General features: G+C 61.3%; 2 protein-coding genes across 2 annotated transcripts in view; one reads left to right on the top strand and one right to left on the bottom strand.

Annotated features, from left to right (window-relative positions):
* The window catches only part of LOC141972468 (scavenger receptor cysteine-rich type 1 protein M130-like), a 222590-nt gene that overhangs the window by 152804 nt on the left and 50539 nt on the right, over window positions 1-19247 (top strand). The window lies entirely within an intron of this gene.
* On the bottom strand, window positions 3756-19002 carry LOC141972427 (scavenger receptor cysteine-rich type 1 protein M130-like). Its single transcript, XM_074930296.1, is given in 19 exon segments — window positions 3756-4012; window positions 4239-4391; window positions 4885-4980; window positions 5698-5835; window positions 6117-6152; window positions 6571-6885; window positions 6963-7025; window positions 7498-7812; window positions 8168-8482; window positions 8567-8893; window positions 9472-9786; window positions 10015-10323; window positions 11993-12316; window positions 13099-13407; window positions 15077-15551; window positions 15553-15706; window positions 15708-15982; window positions 18215-18318; window positions 18912-19002. Coding segments are annotated over 19 exon segments (4371 nt in total).

The raw sequence follows: 19247 nt of genomic DNA, 5'->3' as shown, positions 1-19247 counted from the left end.
CGTTGTACCAATGAAATATGAGTTATATTGTGTGGACAGTGGCTTAGAACCAATCACAGCTTGTTTAGCTGTATGCGATCACGCCCTAATAGTATATCAGATGCTCTGTGCTTAATAAAATTGGATCAAGCTGGCAAACCATATTGGTGTTATTCTGGATACCCGGGCTGTATCCGTCGACACAAAGGAGCACACACTTACTGCTGAAGCCCTGGGAGCGTTACAAGGTGATGTCGCTGTAGCTCTAAGTTGCATACAAGCCCAGTTATGGATGCAAACAGTAGCAGAATCTGTAATAAGGGAAGGAGAGGAGGGTGCACTTCCCACTGAAATTCGAAAAATAGTTTGGGATAGTGCCCAGAGACAGAGACAAAGTTACAATCATGGTGGAACATGGTCAACTTCACCTATAGGCCTGACACGCGTACAGTAACGACTTTTGTGTTAACAATATGTGATGCAAAATTAATCACCATACACCCCATTGTAAGTCTCGGAGTCAATTACAACGGGACCCTGCTGTACCCCTTTGCACATAAGACCTGGGCTATGAATACTGGTAATAAATGGCAAGCAGTAGATCTCAAACCCTGTATCATGAAAGAACAACAGGGATTTATATGTGACAGTAATACCTTAATAACCCGGGGTACCTGCTTAGATACTGACCAAAAGATCTGCCACTTTGAAGCACGCCCCAATGTAGATTTGAGGACCGTTGTTGTCTGTACCGGAAAGGGATGTGCATGTCTAAGGACACTGTGTGACACAATAATCATAGATGGGCAAGAGAAGAAATTGATACAGCATCTAAATTATTGTATTCGTAATTTCACCATCATCCTGGGGTGTGATTTCACTTATTCTGCCCCGGTGGTTACACATTCCCTCTTGAAAAGCAGCCTCATGGTAAAGGTACTTCCTGTCCCCACAGGGTTAAATGTCAGTCATATAGAAAGCCTATTAAAACACCCAGACTTGCACCGGATACTGGAAGAAGTTAAGGAAAAAGGGCAAGAAACTTTACTCACAACCTTTCATGATGGGGAAAGGATAAAAAAGGTCTTAAAGATGGTTGAGCAGGAAGGGGAACATAATTGCTGGGATACGCTCTTCAGATGGTCGCCGACAGCTACTGGCACCTTAAACACAGCCCTTCACCCAGTGGTTGCTTTATGAATAGCTGTAGCAATTTTGTTGATCCTTACTGTAGCTGTATATGGATGGATCTGGAGACTTACAAAACGCTTGCAAGCTGTGTATGACGCTTTATGTCACAATCCGAGCTTTAAGCAATAAACTGATTGATTTGTAGGATAGCACTAACATATTATAGGACAAGGGAAATAGATTAAGAAGTAGATAAATAAGTAGTAAAAGAATTTACTAAGTAAGAAGAAAAGGGGGGAATGAGACGGGGAGTCTAAACAATCTTAGATTGATGGTGCAAGGCCTGCGCAAAAACAAGGGGAGGCGTATGGGACTGTTCGAACAAGACATACCAGGTGCTGATAACGTTGCTAGGCTGCAATCTCCTAGCCCAAAGAGAAGTTTCTTCTGGTCCTTGAAGTTGTGTGTTCCAGCAACAAATCACCCGAGATTCCAGCACAAACTGGCCTGGCGGTTTGGCCGGGGCCCAGGGAACAACTGAGGCAGCGCAGAGCGACAGGGTGAAAAGTTCATCAGCGAGGAAGAAGAGGTACTTCACCTATCCGACCCTTGCCCAGAAATTTCTGACCCCTGACCGGAGCTTGAAGAGCTCATGGCGCAGGCGCAAGGGGAGGAGACCTGATTACCATGAGGAGCGAGGGGAGGCGGGGGTACACTACGTATATGTACAGGCGTTCCATGAATATGCGCTATTCTGTAACGTATCAGCCGGACGGGAGCTGCAAACGGCGCGCGTGCTCGTGGTGGAGCGATCCCCCATGCGCCCGGCGCTGAATAAACATACCCACGTTATAACTCCAGAAGTTATAGAGTGATTTCTCTGCAAAACAAGGGAACCTGGAGATGCTGAGGTCAGGCACGGCCCTGCCAAGGGGGTCTGGTGGGGCCGGTGCCCACTTCTTGTTGCTGGGGTGTTTGGTGTCTCCATCCGCCCTGTGTGGGTGGGATTGGAGAGGCACAGGCCTGTCCACAGCCAGGCAGAGGCGGCGATAGCCAGGAGGTGGTGCCTCGGCTGCTCCCCCAGCAAGACACTGGCAACTAAATGGGGTGTGAGACACGGACTTTCCCTTCAGGGTGCCCAGCCCCTGGGCATGGTGAGCCCAAACTCAGAAACAAGGCTGATCTCCCGGGGGCTTTCCGCAGCTGAGCTCTGCCCGGTGTGGGGCTGCAGTGCTGAGGGTTGGGGTCTCACTGCGCTCCCCTCAGGTTCTCAGGAGCTGCAGGAGCACCCCCAGCTCTGGGGCACAGTGACAATCCCGCTTGGCTGCAGAGAACAGACCCAGCCATCAGGGCCAGAGTGTTCCGGTGCCCAAATGCCATGAAACAGGTTCCTTCTGCTCAGGGGTGCTGCCCCCTCCAGCGTACCCAGGCCTGGAATGAAGAGCCAAACCTCTACCAGCTGCCAGAGTAAGGCAGAAATATTATACCTGTGGGAGGGCAGAGCTGGCGGGGAGGTGGCACGGGAAAGGCACTGGGCTCTTCTCCCCAGTCCCCGCTTGGGGCACCTTGAGGCCATACTGCCCAGAGGCGCCCACCATCCTGTGTCCAGAAGATAACACTCCCCTCTTCTTCTTTACTTCACTTTCAGACCTTATTCCTCTGAGATGCGGGGCTGGAGCTTATCCCAGCGGGAGTTTGTCAGGGGCTGGAGGCTGTGTTTGCCACGCCCATGTATGTCACCCGTCACCGTGGGGGTCTTGCCCTGGGAGCTCTGGTCTCCCATGGGGGCTGCCAGCAAGAAGGCTTCCGGGTGTGGGGCAGAGGGGTGTGTGAACCTCAGCTCCCCCCGGCTCCCCCCAGGGTCACCCCAGGGGTGGAGGAGCTCCCAGCAGGGAATGGGCCAACACTGCAATAGCAGAGGATGTTCCCAACATCTGCCTCCTCCCCGCTTCTGCTCCAGGGCCAGATCCTGCTGTCTGCAGGGCTGCAGAGCTGCGGCTGCTCCCCACAGGGAATCCGGCCAGAGTCCCAGCCCCGTGTGAACAGAAAGTGGCTCTGCACTCTATGCTGGGGCCTGCCCTGAGCACCAAGGGAACTATCTGCATGTTACCATCTCCCCTGGTCAGGCTGGGGCGCTCCGGGCCCTGTGGTCACCTTAGGCTCACTTCTATGAGCCAGAGCCCAGGGCTTCCCCTGACATGGCAGCTCTGTCATGGCCTCTGCACTGCGGGATCCCTGTGGCTGAGTCAGGCCTGGGGGAAAGAGCAGCCGGAACCCGCGGGTGAGGAGACGGGTGCTCCCACCGGGGTACATCACGGGAACGATCAGAGAGACATTTTGACTAGGAACTGCCTGTGGCCAGCGGGATGGAAATATTTCTGTCACTAAGAGTATTCCCCAGGGACCACAAACCTCTGTCCTGAGACACGGCCCTTCCCTACCACTGAGTCTTTGTTCTCTGCTCCCCCGACCAGCCTCAGGAAATGCCCTGACACCTGGCAGGCAAGGACAGCCCTGGGTCAAAGCCCCCACAGACTTTTAATGAGAACAAATAAGGAGGCCCAGCATAAAAATGGGAATAAAACCAGAGGAAACACCCGCTGATTTCTGCTGCCCGTGGGCCAAGGGAGTCGGTTCCCTGGTGCTCACGGCTCTCCCAGCTGCACAGACCTCTCCTCCCTCCCGCCTGCACCCAGCTGCAGGGCAGGGATGGGCTCTCCTGGCCGGGGGCTCAGGGACTGTTGTGCACCAAGCCACAGTGTCACAGGCGTTGGGTCCTCATGGGGATGTGCCACAGACACCTCTTCAGCATCATCATAGCCCATGCTCCCCGGGGACAGGGACGAGGTGTCTCCTTCAGCTCCAGGGACCTCGGCACTTCTCCGGGAGCGGGGGGTGACCCCTGCAAGCAGCAAAGCTGGACGTTTCAGTTCACCCTTGGCGTCTGTACCCCACCACCCTCCCTGCTCCTCACCACATTCAGCTCCTTCTCCCACCTCCAGGCCTTTCAAGGAAAACTCCCAGGCAGGTTCTGCCTTCCCAGGAGGTTTGGGCCTCAGTACAGTAGTGACATGGGGGGCAGCAGGGATGGCACCCTAGGAACAGCCAGCGCTGTCTTTCCCTCTCACCTCTGGGTGCATCCCTGGGGCCTGCTCCCTCCTCCGGCATCCTGGGCATTTCCCACTCTCCCTGCCCAGGCACAGCATCCTCCCCCAGATCAGAAACCTCTCGGGCGTCATCGTAGCCATCTGCTGGGTGATCTCTGGGCAGGACAAGGACATCTGAAAGGAGAGGGGAGCTGGTGACAGAGAGAAGAGACGTCTTGCAGAGCAGAGGGTGGGAGGATGCGCAGGGACCCAGGACTGAGACACTGGGCTTGGCAGCACCACAGGAGATGCCCATGTCCTCCCCATCCCCAATGGTGACAGTCAGTGACTCCTCTGTCCATCACATCTCTGCAGGGAGATCAACCCCTTCCTGCCAAACCCTGACTCAAAGGTGCTGCAGAGCTGCCCCAGGCCAGCCCCTGCCCTCACTCCTCAGGTGCCACATGGGGTGCAGGGGCAGGAAGAGAGGGGCTGTCCGGCTGGGACAGTCTGATCTGACTGGGAGAAAGCTTCTCTCTTGGGCCCAGGACCTGGATGCTCTCCCCACAGACCCCACGGACCAAGCACCAGAGGGACCATGGACTGGGGGGCTTCAGGGGATCAGCTCTGGGTTGGGGCCAGCAGAAAGGGTCCTGCAGATGTGCCTCCAGGGAGGACCCACACCCACCTGAGTGACCAAACGTGGCCTGCTTCTCCAAAGCTGGGCTGTAGCCAATCTCCTCATACACGGCCTCGAGGAAGGGCTCCTGAGCTCTCCTGGAGCCTGGGGACAGAAGCAGGGCTGGCACAGGGACAGGCAGAGGGGCAGTGGGATCTCACTGTGCTCCCCCAAACCAGTGCCTTGGGCCAGCCCAGGACTGCTCTGACAGCACAGCCCCACGGTGCTGCCCAGGCACGGCTGCCACATCCCCCGTGAGGGCAACATCGCTGTGGAGATCCTCTGGGGCTGCGTCGCCCTCGCACCATCCCTTTGAAGACAGCGCTCGTGTCCCTCTGGCCCTGGGTCATGTCCCCCTTACCTCACCCTGGAGCAGCTCCCACATGTCCTCTGCACCCGGAGCTTGCCCCTGTCTGCCCCACGGGTCCATAGTGGGGCCCTGTCCTGGGGGTGGGCAGGCCTGGGCAGAGGGACAGGCTTGGGCCTGACACCGTGGTGATGGGCCCTGCTGCCCCGCACTCCTCCTCGCACCTCCCTTGCCCCAGAGCCCCCTCCAGCAGTACCTAGAGCACTGCCAGCCTTGGCCGTCCCCGCTCTGCCACTTCTCTCCTCGCCCCATCGCTAGCTCCCCCCACCTCTGGGCTCTCTCCAGCCCTTGCAGCTGGTGGCCACGGACAGGCACTCAGTGGGGCAGGACATGAGAAGGTGGCAGCACACAGTCTCATCCCCCACTCTGCTTGTGCCCCTCGCTGACACGCCCCACAGCGCCCCACAGCCCTTCCAGGAGGTATCTCCCCCTGGGACCTCTGGGGAAGGACCCACCTCTGCGCCCAGCCCTGGCGCTCAGCACTTGCCCAGCCAGGAGGGCCAGGAGCAGGCAGAGAAGGGCCCCCAGGATGATGCAGATGATGACGGGCACTGAGACACTCCCGCTGCTGCTCTGACGGCCTCGGGTGGCAACTGCAGGGGAGAGAACATGGGAGAAGTACAAGACGTGGGAGAGGTGGACGCAGAACCAGTCCTGACCCCATCACACAAGGCAGGATTAGCTGGGGGGCTCCAGGAGTGAGTGTGGGGAAGCTTCCACCCTGCTGACAAAATGAAAACTCTCCCTCACACCCTCCCATCACCCCAGTGCCTCCTCCAGAGAGTTTCACAGCCCAGCAAGGAGCCCCTTCCATCCATCTGTGAGTCACAGCCTGGCCCCGGGGTTACCCAGCCTGAGGGGAAAGGCAACTTACCTGCTTGGGGAGGGGATGTTGCCATCCTGGGTGTCGCTGCAGAGGAGGAAAAGGAGAGCGGGGCTGAGACAGTGGGTGTGCGGAGAGCGGGGAGCCTCCTCCCAGCACACCATGGGGGTGTCTGTAGGTGGCCCTGACACATCCAACCCACATTGCCCCTCCTGTAGTGCCCAAAAGGGAGGCCAGGCCAGGGCCCAGCGCCCCTGCTCGGGGAGGCAGGCAGGATGGCACAGGCAGCCCAGGGGATAGCCCTGGGGCTGCAGGGCCCCATGGGCAGTGGCCAGAGCACATCCAGTTCAACCGAGGCTGCTCCCTGCCTGGCACCAGCCTCCTGCACTCTGCAGGAACATTCTTGCTCTTGGGAGGTCGGGGCCATGTCAGGACCTCATGGACTAAAGGTCTTCCCCAGCTCCCTGCCAGTGCCCGACCAAGGGGTCCCAGCCCTGCCACTCACCTGAGCAGCGCACGGCAGCATCTTCCTTATGCCGGCAAGCACCGCCGTCCCCAGGCCGGGCACAGCAGTCCTGCAGGGACGGCTCCGTCCCCCGGCACTCCACCCGCTCCAGCCAGATGGGGCCCGTCCCCATCCCAAAGGCAGCCTCACGCAGGGCAGACTCCGCAGGGCCACAGCCCAGCTGCCTGCACGCCACCTCGGCATCCCGCATGTCCCAGGAGTCGTCACACACCGTCCCCCAGGAGCCACGGTGCCAGACCTCCACTCTGCCCGAGCACCCGTCCTCACCGCCCACGGCACGAATCTTCTCCCTGCCTGCAGAAGGCAGAGACCTCCCATGGCACCAGGGCAGCAGGCAGAGCCCTGCCAGACACAGAGGGGCAACTCCTTACCGGTGCAGCTCGAGGAGTTGGGGCACGGGGCCAACGGGGCCAGGGGCATTTCTGGGCGTCCCCCTGAAGAAGGAAACACTGCGGTGAGGGGGCTGGTTTGGGGGACCATGCAGACGAGAGCGGGGCTGAGCTCTGCTCGGGCCTCCCTGTACCATCTCGGTCATGGCAGAACTGAGCTGCGGTCGTCCAGGGGACACGCACGGGACCGTGGGGGGACCCCGAGTGCTCAGCCCCAAGAGCTCCCTGGTTCGCAGCGCAGCAGTAGCTTGTCTATGGAGGGGAGGCTCTTCTGAAACCTGTCTGGTCTCTTCTGAGACCTCACCTGGAGATGCCTCTGCCTCCCCCAGGCGCTGCCGGCAGCCTGGGTGGCAACTGCTGCTGGACGGGTGTGGCTGTGGCCGTGTTTGTGCCACTGGCAGCAGAAGGGTCTGACACGGAAAGGAAAAGCCCCTCCCAGCTCTTTCTCTGTGCCTGGCCGTGGCCAGTGGGGAGCAGGAGCTGGGCTGACGGGAGTACCCGGGAGGATCAGAGTTACCGTTGCAGGTGATGTTGGTCTCCTCTCGCGGGTCTTGGCACGACTGTGGGTCCCAGGGAGTGGAGGGACACTGCCAGAAGGAGCCGGTGCTCTCCCCACACTGCACACGATCCAGCCAGGCAGGGCCAGACTCCCTGTAAGGCGGCTGGCGTCTTTCCAGGGTTCCTCCATCGCCACAGCCCAGCTCCTTGCACACCAGCGTCACCGTGTCGGGAGTCATCGAGTTGGAGCAAACGCTCCCCCATGTCCCGTTGTAGAAAACTTGCAGGAGCCCAGAGCAGCCGTCGCCGTTCTCCAGCCTCAGGGCCATGAACTCTGGGAGGAAAAGGCCCCAGAGGGGAACAGGCTGCCCTGGGGTGTGGGAGCCAGGACACCTCTGCACCCCCAGGCCCTCAGCCAGGCAGGGGCAGGGCCAACACGTCCCCTTTGCACCCAGGGCCAGAGAGAAGTCCCTGATGGACACACACCCCTGCCCCTCCCGAGAACCCTCGGGAGGGAATGAGCTCCCCAGGACCCCCAGTGGGACTGAGGGTGCCCAGGCACGGGTGCCCACAGGATGGGCTCGGGCAGGAGCTCAGAGGCAGCCAGGGACAGCCTCAGCCATGCCCGGCTCTCCCCGCGTCCTGGCCCCCCCAGGAACCAGGCTCCCACCACCGCTCCCGGCACAGACCTGAGCAGATGACTCCCGCATCCTCTTTGTGCCCGCAGTCGTGCTGCCCCCAGGGCCCAGCCGGGCAGTCCCAGAGAGCAGCTTCGGCCCCGGAGCAGTTCACAGCAGCCAGCCAGATCTGCCCGGAGCCTTCCCCGAAGCGAGCGGAGCCGGCTGCCTCCACTGCCCCTCCGCAGCCCAGCTGGTGGCAGACGACGGCGGCATCAGACAGGTCCCAGCCATCGTCGCAGACCGTCCCCCAGACGCCCTGGTAGTAGATCTCCACTCTCCCCGCGCAGCGCCCGGCCCCGTTCGCCAGCCGCAGCCACCGGCTCCCTGCAGCGGGTACAAACCCCGGTTGCTGCCAGGGACCGCCTGCCCGCACAGACGTCACCCGGGGGCCTGCGCAGTGACACTCACCCCCGCAAACGACTCCCACGTCCTCCGCGACCCCTGCCGCCAGCGCGCTCTCAGGCAGGGAGGTGTTGCAGAGGCTCAGGCTGGCCTCGTGCCCTGCGCACCGGACCCCTCGCAGCCCCACGGGGCCCGTCCCTCGCTCAGCCTTTGGGGGGCTGTAGGCTGTCCCGGCCTCCCCACACCGCAGCTGCCGGCACACCACGCTGGCCTCCTGCACGTCCCACTGGTCATCCAGGACTCTGCCCCACGCCCCGTCCTGGAAGATCTCCACGCGTCCGTCGCACCGGCTCCCTCCGCCCACCAGCCGCAGGGATCCAAAGCCGGCCGAGCCTGGGGAGAGCAGAGATGCCACGGCCAAGGGCGGCACCGGGAGCGTGGCACCCTTCAGGGAGCGGGGCGAGGGGGGATTTCCCCACCAAACGGGACAAGATGGAGCCTGTGCTGAGGAGAAGCGAGGGCAAAGCCTGGGCCCTCCCTGCACCTCACAGCCAGGTCTGCTGCTGCTGGGGGCACCCAGGCAGCTCCTGCTGGGTGCTGGGACGAGGCTCTGCAGGGCTCTCTGCGGGATGGGATGTGGGTGTCTGCAGCCAGAGGGATGGGGCAGAGCCCTGCGGCCCTGTCCCGGGCTCCTTGCACAGTACGAGAACAGAGGAGCCCAGGCCTGGCGGTGTGGCACTGGGGCCTCAGCCCCTGCCCTGGGGGCAGATGCCTGCCTCCCTTCAGGCCTCAGCTCTCCCAAAGCGGAGCGCTCACTCTGAGCAGGGAAAGCCCTCCAGATGGCTCCTGGGGAAGCCAGGGCTTCTCCGCGGAGAAGGTCAGCCTGGTGTGGCCATGGGAGCCCTGCTCTGGGTGGCCGTGATGCACACAGATGACAAACGGAGTGAATGCAGCATTCTCCTGGCACTCACCTGAGCAAATGACAGCAGCAGTGTTCCCTCGGGAGCACGGTGAGGCCCCCAGGGCGGTCACTGGGCACTGCTGCAGGTGGGCTTCAGTCCCGTCACAGTGGAAGGAGTCTCTCCAGACAGGGCCAGTCTCTCTCCCAAAATGCTCTCCCCCAGGAATGGACTCAGCAAACCCGCAGTTGAGTTGACGACAGAGAACGTGGGCGTCCGAGAGATCCCAGCGGGAGGCACAGAGGGTCCCCCAGGTCCCCAGCACCTGCACCTCCACTCTCCCCGCACACACTGCGCTGCCGTTCACCAGCCGGAACCCTGTGTACTCTGGGGACAGAGGAGGAGGAGAGAGGGTGGATGGGTGCTCTGGGACCCTCAGCAGCTGCCGGAGAGGCCAGAGGGACAACATGCCCTTGTGCTCCTTCTGCACTATTTTCCTGCTGCAGACAACCCCACCCACCCCTCCTGTCCTCACACCCGGCCCAGCGCGGTCCTTGCTCTGGTGCCCAACCCCCGGCACAGCCCCAGCGTTCAACACCCTCCCTGAGCCCTTACGTGTGCAGCTGACAGCAGCGCTGCTTGCGGGGCTGCAGGGCTGGTCCCCGCGGGACCCCCTGGGGCAGGAGGCCAGGAGGGATTCATTCCCCACACACTGCAGCTCTCCATCCCAGGCGGGACCCGCCCCTTCTCCAAAGGGACTTCCTCCAGGGACAGGCAGGGCTGCGCCGCACTGCAGCTCCCTGCAGAGCACGTCCGCAGCTTTGGCACCAAAGTGGGAATCACAGACAGTTTTCCACTGGTCCCCGTCACGGATCTGCACACGGCCTGAGCAGCGGCTCTTCCCCTCCACCAGACGGACAAATTCTGGAAAAAACCCAAAAGAGCTGGGAGTTCCCAGAGCCCTCTGGCAGTTACATGCCCACATCCCACATCCCCTCCAAGCAAGCCGTGACCAATTCTCCCATTGCACAGCCCAGAGGAAGCTGCTGGGGGAGTGTTGGTGACACAAACACATCCCGGCCCCCTTGCACCCCTCCACTGCTCCATCACAGCACTCGGGGCTGTGTCTGGGACAGACCCACAGCAGACCCTGCAAACCATGTGGGTGCCTTTGGGACCAAAGTGTGAGTCACAGACAGTTTTCCAAAGGTCCTCATCAAGGGTCCCTCTACGTCCTCAGGAGGGGCTGTCCCCTCAGAGCAGCTGCAGAGATTCTGGAGCAGCCAAAGACCCCTGAGAGTTCCCACAGCCCTCTGGCAATTCCCTGACCGATCTCCCAGGTGGCCACAGACAAAAATCCCCACGACATCCCCAGCTGCTCTCAGGGGGTGCTGATGGCACAAACACATCAGCCCCCACCCTGCTGCTCCTCAGAAATCAGCACAGCACTCGTGGGCTTGCTTCTCTCCCCACAGCCACAGCCACAGGAATCTCTCAAAGTGCTGCTGCCCCAGAGACCTTGGGCTGCCCAGTTCTGGTCCCTGGGCACTGTCACACCCAGAGCACTTGGGGTTCAGGGAAATGGGCCCTGGGGTGTTGCATTTTGCAGCTTGATCTAGTCCACTGAGCTCAGGGAGATGCATGAGGAACCCCTTGGTGACATGAGAAACAGAACCCATTGCCACATGGGTCTTGTGCTGTTGGGGCGCTGCTGAGGGACGGGACAAATCACAGGTCTAAATTACAGTGAGGCTGTACTTGCAATCGGTGACTGTGCCACCACCCTGCTCAGGCGCCTACCCAGGAAAGAGGTTCTCAGCCACGGCCAGAGTGCACTGCTGGGCATGCACGTCCCTGCCCGTGGCCGGGCAGAAGGCCGGAGAGTGGAGAGAAGAGCAGCCCTGGGCTTACACGAGCTCCCGGTGCAAGGGCAGGCACAGAGCAGAGACAGCAAGTGCTGACAAATCCCCCGTGGCACCGAGCAGCCAGGGGCCGGGGCAGGCAGGAGAGGCTGGGCAGCAGGTCAGCACTGCCTGGCGGGGCCATGTCCCCATGCTCCGGCTCTCATGGGGTGACCTGGGAGAGGAACGAGGAGCCACGTGCCACCCTGCTCTTCTGACCAAGCCCAGCGCTTCTCCTCTCCATGTAACCCCTTTTCCACCGCGAAGGGACTCGTGACTGCCAGGGGGCACAACCCAACAGCAGCTATCCATCTCATGCCCTCGGCCAGGACTGTGGGTGGCCACAGGAGTCACTTGTGGTGCCTCTGGCACGGGGGCACGTGGCCCTCAGCACTGACAGACAGGTCCTGGGTGAACAGGAGGAGAGAGATGGGAATCGACAGACAGGGCAGGACAGGGATGGAGGGTTCATCTGCGGCACCTCAGGGGCCAGGCACCGTAAGGGCAACCCTGGGCAGGGTCCCACTGGCCTTTCCCCAGGGACTGGGGCACCAGTGATGACAGTGCCAGCTCAGCAGTGTGACCAGCCACATTGGGCACTGCTCTGGTGCCTGACGGTTGATCCCTGAGGGCACTGCCAGGTTCCTTCCACAATCCCACCCCCAGAGATGAAAAATAACGTGTCCCCTTACCTGAACAGATCACTCCAGCATCATGAGTATGATCACAGTCATTTTCACCCCATCCATCGTGTGTGCAGTCAGACAGGGCAGATTCGGTGCCATTACAGTCAACATCATCCATCCAAATGGGGCCAGTTCCTGGCCCAAAGTGTCCGTACTGAGGAGCTCCAACAGCAGACCCACAGCCCAGCTGCTTACAAACCACTGCTGCATCATTCATGTCCCAAGAGTCACCACACACTGTTCCCCACTTGCCCTGTTGTTTCACCTCCACTCTCCCAGCACAGCGACTGCCGCCATCCGCCAGCCTCACCTCCACAGCACCTTCAAACACTGACACAGGAACAGTCAGGACAGCGCTGAGCCCCAGCGCTGGGGGTCTGGGGGAAGCCCTGTCCAGGTTCCCTTGGGGGAAGCCCCACTTCCCTTGCCTCCACAACCTCCCCCTGCTCAGGCTGGGTCTCACCCTGACTCCAGGGCAAGGGTGAACAGCCCACACCCCTTCCCAGGTACCCCTGAGGCTGGCTGTGCCTCTGGGGTCACAGAGCAAAGAGCCACCAGTTTAGCCACCACCCGCTCATAAGGAACAGAGCTGGCAGAGCCCGGGCTCCAGGAAGGGTGCCCAAGGGTGGCAAATCCATGGACACACCCAGGCACTAACGGCCACAACCGTGGGAGCCCTGCAAACAGAAAAGCCCTTCTCCCCTTCAGAGCCGCACAGGCTCAATGAACCTGTTCACCGTCCCCCTTGTCACATTGACACTCGGGAAGAAGCCCCATTTCCAGAGGGATCCCTGTGGGGCTCCTTGGCCCCAGGACATTGTGACAGGACAGCCGGCATTGACCCCTGCACAGCTGCACCCAGAGGAGCGGCTACAGTCACTACGGGCACACAGTCCCTCTGTCCCCATCCTGACCCTTTCTGCAGCCCTGCACCAAACTCCTGAGCAGAGAACACAAGTGGGACATTGGCTCCTGTCTCTTTTCCTGCATAACTGAGACTGCAGAAGACAAGGTCACCCCTCCTGGTCTCATGCCAAGGCCCGCACAGCCCCTGCCCTGCTTCCCTGCCCCCGGCACAGCCCCAGCGTTCAACACCCTCCCTGAGCCCTTACGTGTGCAGCTGACAGCAGCGCTGTTTGCGGGGCTGCAGGGCTGGTCCCCGCGGGACCCCCTGGGGCAGGAGGCCAGGAGGGATTCATTCCCCACACACTGCAGCTCTCCATCCCAGGCGGGACCCGCCCCTTCTCCAAAGGGACTTCCTCCAGGGACAGGCAGGGCTGCGCCGCACTGCAGCTCCCTGCAGAGCACGTCCGCAGCTTTGGCACCAAAGTGGGAATCACAGACAGTTTTCCACTGGTCCCCGTCACGGATCTGCACACGGCCTGAGCAGCGGCTCTTCCCCTCCACCAGACAGACAAATTCTGGAAAAAAACCAAAAGAGCTGGGAGTTCCCAGAGCCCTCTGGCAGTTACATGCCCACATCCCACATCCCCTCCAAGCAAGCCGTGACCAATTCTCCCATTGCACAGCCCAGAGGAAACTGCTGGGGGAGTGTTGGTGACACAAACACATCCCGGCCCCCTTGCACCCCTCCACTGCTCCATCACAGCACTCGGGGCTGTGTCTGGCACAGACCCACAGCAGACCCTGCAAACCATGTGGGTGCCTTTGGGACCGAAGTGTGAGTCACAGACAGTTTTCCAAAGGTCCTCATCAAGGGTCCCTCTACGTCCTCAGGAGGGGCTGTCCCCTCAGAGCAGCTGCAGAGATTCTGGAGCAGCCAAAGACCCCTGAGAGTTCCCACAGTCCTCTGGCAATTCCCTGACCGATCTCCCAGGTGGCCACAGACAAAAATCCCTACGACATCCCCAGCTGCTCTCAGGGGGTGCTGATGGCACAAACACATCAGCCCCCACCCTGCTGCTCCTCAGAAATCAGCACAGCACTCGTGGGCTTGCTTCTCTCCCCACAGCCACAGCCACAGGAATCTCTCAGACAAAGTGCTGCTGCCCCAGAGACCTTGGGCTGCCCAGTTCTGGTCCCTGGGCACTGTCACACCCAGAGCACTTGGGGTTCAGGGAAATGGGCCCAGGCGCTGTTGGCTGCTGCAGCTTGTTCTGCCCCACTGGGCTCAGGGCCAGGTGTGAGGAACCCCTGGCTGATATGAGAAGAGAATCCCATTCCCACAGGGTTTCAGGCTGTTGGGGCGCTGCTGGGAAATGAGACATGTCACAGGGCAGAAGTACAGTGAGTCTGTACCTGCCTTTTCTGGCTGTGCCACCACCCTGCTCAGGTGCCTACCCAGGAAAGAGGTTCTCAGCCACGGCCAGAGTGCACTGCTGGGCATGCACGTCCCTGCCCGTGGCCGGGCAGAAGGCCGGAGAGTGGAGAGAAGAGCAGCCCTGGGCTTACACGAGCTCCCGGTGCAAGGGCAGGCACAGAGCAGAGACAGCAAGTGCTGACAAATCCCCCGTGGCACCGAGCAGCCAGGGGCTGGGGCAGGCAGGAGAGGCTGGGCAGCAGGTCAGCACTGCCTGGCGGGGCCATGTCCCCATGCTCCGGCTCTCATGGGGTGACCTGGGAGAGGAACGAGGAGCCACGTGCCACCCTGCTCTTCTGACCAAGCCCAGCGCTTCTCCTCTCCATGTAACCCCTTTTCCACCGCGAAGGGACTCGTGACTGCCAGGGGGCACAACCCAACAGCAGCTATCCATCTCATGCCCTCGGCCAGGACTGTGGGTGGCCACAGGAGTCACTTGTGGTGCCTCTGGCACGGGGGCACGTGGCCCTCAGCACTGACAGACAGGTCCTGGGTGAACAGGAGGAGAGAGATGGGAATCGACAGACAGGGCAGGACAGGGATGGAGGGTTCATCTGCGGCACCTCAGGGGCCAGGCACCGTAAGGGCAACCCTGGGCAGGGTCCCACTGGCCTTTCCCCAGGGACTGGGGCACCAGTGATGACAGTGCCAGCTCAGCAGTGTGACCAGCCACATTGGGCACTGCTCTGGTGCCTGACGGCTGATCCCTGAGGGTACTGCCAGGTTCCTTCCACAATCCCAAACCGAGATGGAGAATAGTTGTCCGTTACCTGAACACATCACTCCAGCATCCAAACGATGATCACAGTCATGTTCACCCCATCCGCTGTGTGTGCAGTCAGACAGGGCAGATTCGGTGCCATTACAACCAACGTCGTCCATCCAAATTGGGCCAGAACCTGGCCCAAAGTGTCCGTACTGAGGAGCTCCAACAGCAGACCCACAGCCCAGCTGCTTACAAACCACTGCTGCATCATTCATGCTCCAGTAGTCACCACACACGGTCCCCCACTGGCCCTGGTGTTTCACCTCCACTCTCCCAGCACAGCGACTGCCGCCATCCGCCAGCCTCACCTCCACAGCTCCTGCAAACACCGACATGAGATGGGTCAGGAGAGCACCAAGCCCCAGCACTGCGGGTCTGAGGGAAGCCCCAGCCCGGGTAGTGTCAGAGGTACCAGGGTGGGAGCCCACTCACCCCCAGGCTGTCCCCAGGGCACTGCAGGGGTCCCTTCTCTCCTCATGGGCTGTGCAAGGCTGGGGGTGACAGCTCCAGCCCTGATGGGTCATTTGCCATCCCACCACACAGGGCATCTTTTCACAGCCCAGTGGCTACCTCCCTCCTGCCCATGGCCACCCGCACAGTCCCCAGCCCTGCACTGGGCCCCTGCTCCTCCCCAGCACCCCCTGAACAGCCCCATGTGCCCAGGCCTGCAGCTTCCCATGCAAACTGCCTGCCCCAGCACCATCCAAACCCACCGCCATGCCCAGGGCTTTCCCTGTTCCCACTGAGAGGATCCGGAAGGTCCCTGCACCCACATCCCCTCCTCACCCCCGGTGTCAGCCCAGTCCCTGCACTGGGCCGGGCCCCCCAGGCAGGATGTCCCTCTATGGTAGATGCCCCAGTCCCCTTCTCTCAGTGGGGTACAAACTGTCCCTGTGGGGTCAGGGCTCCCCTGGAACAAGGGGGCAGGGAGCAGCACACAAACCCTTCGGGGCACCCGAGAGATTGGCTGTGCCCTGGGGGATCTCTGGGGGCTGCCATCACCCACTAGGCCACCACCGGCTCCAGAGGCTCAGTGACAGGGAACAGGGGGTCCCAAAAGGAACCCCAGGACAGGGTGTCTGTGAATCCAGGCAGGCACAGGCTGCCCTAAGCAGCAGAAGCCTGGAGAAGGAGATGATGCTCTCTCCCACCCAGGTGGGCACAGGGCCCAGGGACTGAGCACATTCGCCCCTCATCTCAGTAGCGCCTGCAAAGAGTCCCCATTCCCCGACAGATCCCGATGACCACGCTGGTACCCGCTGGCCCTGGGCTGTGGGACAAGGGAGATGGCACTTACCCCTGCACAGCTGTACCCAGAGGAGCAGCCACAGCACCTGAGGGGACAGGAGTCCCTCTCTGCCCATCCTGAGCCTCCTGCCCCGCCCGCACGTCCCTGCTGCGCCACGCTCCCTGCCACAGCTCCTGGGGACTCGTGGGGACAATGACGACGGGAGGGCAATATCTCTCTGCACTGCCAGCCCAGCTACAGGAGGAGCCAATCACAGCAGCAGCCCCTTTTTAGACATTATCGGGAGCGATCTCCCCTCCGACACAGCCCAGCCCTCCAATGAACTTCTCCAGTGCCATTCATGACCATATATGAGGGATGGCTCCGCTGCAGGTGTCACGTCACGGTGGCGGTGGGGCGTCACAGGACAGGGTCAGTTGTAGTGGGGGAAATGGGTTTTTCATGCCTTGAAGCCTGCTGTGTGGACCAGGAGCGCTGAGCATCTCCTACACTGGGCACATCCAGGAGCCCAAGGTGCGCGTGTCCAGCCATGCCCCTGCCATGGGAACCGCAGGGCTGGGACTGCCCCGGGGGCTGTGTCAGGACGGGAAGGAACCAGCCCCTGCCCCTGCTTCAGACCCCTCTGTGCTGGGAGCAGCAGCTGGGAAAGGGCCTTAGCCCAGGCCAGAGCCCATCCCCGGAGCGCTGGCTCACCCGCCCCTCCCTGCAGAGCCCCAGGGAAGGGCCCTGCCAGTGAGCTGGAGCTGGAGCTGGGCCCTGTCCCTGTCCCGGCAGCAGACACACAGCTCAGACATATCCCTGACTCTCGGCATGTCACCGAGGGGCCGTTATTCCCCACGGGTGGCTCGGGAGCCGCAGCCTGCAGGTGCACAAACCACAGCCCACGTGAGCTCGCCGCGCTCCCTGCGCTCCCCCCGCAGAGCCCGGGCAGGAAGTCTGTGGTTTCCTCCTGGCGCCGAGCCCAGGCACATCCCTGCGGTGCCCCCGAGCCACCCCACGGGGACAGCTCCAGCCAGGGCTGCAGGGGCTGCTCCTTCGGCCTCGCAGACACGGGGCCGGGCAGCTCCTGCCCCTGCGACGCCCCTCTGAGGCACACGGCCGCTCTGCGCTCAGCCCCACGGCCACGGGGGGCATCGGTGACGGGACCTCACACCCTCCTGTGGCCACCACTGTGTGCCCAGGAGTCACACTGACAGTGACCTCACACCCTCCTGCCGCCACTGCTGGGTGCGCGTGCGTCACGCTGTCACACGCGTGTGCGGCGTAGGGACTTCTGCTGGCCATGGTTCTTCCAAAAAGCCACATCTGGGCACGCTCTAAAGATCCTTTGGTGACATCGGAAGCACCCACACAAGCGATGGGCCAGATCCTGGCCTGTCAGCTGCTCAGGCACCAGCAACATCACAAGCTCACACACAGCCAGGGGCTGCTCCTGGCCTGTCTGCTACTCAGCCCCCGGCGATGTCACAGCATCCGCCCCTGCTCTTGGCCTGCTCCTGGCCTATCGGCCGTTCAGACACCAATGACCTCAAACCCGCCGACACAAACTCTGGCTCTGCCCCTGCCCTGTCAGCTGCTCAGGCAGCGGGGACATGATGAGCACCTACACATGCCGTGGGCCTACTCCAGGCCGAGGAGCTGCTCAGGCGTGAGTGACCTCATCAGCACAGACACAGCCGTGGGCCTGCTCCTGCCCTGTCAGCTGCTCAGGCAACAGTGACCTCAAAACACCCTACATGTGTTTGTCGTGGTGTGACCCCAGGCAGCAGCTCAGCCCAACAGTCCTCACGCACTCTTTCATTAAATACAAGTTAGTTCTATCCCAGCCAAAACCAGTACAATGCCAGCTGCCTGCTCCTGCCCTGTCAGCCACTCAGGCACCAGTGACCTCACGAGTACAGGTACACCCATCGCCATGTTCTCACTGGTGAGGTACTCGGCCTCCAGTGACCTCACATGCCCCTGTCGAGGCCGTGCACCTGGTCCCGGCCAGTCAGCTGTTCAGCCAGCAGGGACATCACAAGCACAGTCCCAAGGCATTTGTCTCCCTCTTGCCTATCAGCTCCTCAGACACCTCTGACCTGACCACCACGCATCCCTCCGCTTGTGATCTGCTCGCCTACAAGGGAAGCAGGCACAAGTGACCTCGCAAGCTCTGACACAAGTCATGTGCATGCGCTTGGCCTATCAGCTGCTCAGGCACCAGCAATCTCACAAGCCCTACCGTATTCAGCACATTTACACCCAGCACCCCCTTCCCCATCCCCTGACATGACACACACACACACACAGAGCAGACTGGCTTTGGCTGGTGTGGCTCAGAGGGACCTGGACCAGTCCCAGCACACGCCTGACTCCTCCCCTCACTCAGTCAGCCAGAGCTATTCGGGCCATTCAGTCCGGTTACCAACCGAAGGACAAGGACATTTCTGTAGCACCAGCCTGCACCCCACAGTGCTCCTAGAGGCAGCTGTGAGACCCCCCCAGCCATGGGGAAAGGGAGTTCCCCACCAGCACCCTACCCCTCTCTTTGGCACCTCCAAATCCAGTCTGTGGTTCCTGGGCTAACTGGCGAGTTCCTCTGGCTCACGTGGTCTTTTCTGGGATCCCCTCTGGGTCCTTTCACTACTGTCCCCATGCACATATTCTTCTGGAGTTGGCATTTTGTCCTGCTTTCCCATGTTCGCAGACAGTGTTGCCTGTGCCTTGCAGCACCAAGAAGAGCTCAGAGTCTGCCCCAGTCTACGCTGCCTGGCCGTCCGGCAGGGCTGGGCTGCTGGGGCCTTCCAGTCCAGCTGGCAGCATCAGGCTCTTCTTTGGCTGTGCCAGGAATGGTGCTGAGGGCCCCTTAGTGGTGTCCTGGGAGGGGCCATTGCCCTGGGGCATCTTCCAGCTTGTCTGTGTCCCCCCACCTTCTTGAGGTTCC

This window comes from Athene noctua, chromosome 33, assembly GCF_965140245.1.
Source record: "Athene noctua chromosome 33, bAthNoc1.hap1.1, whole genome shotgun sequence".
Lineage (NCBI taxonomy): Eukaryota > Metazoa > Chordata > Aves > Strigiformes > Strigidae > Athene > Athene noctua.
Note: the sequence above shows the minus strand (reverse complement) of the source record. Positions and strands in the feature narration are given on the sequence as shown.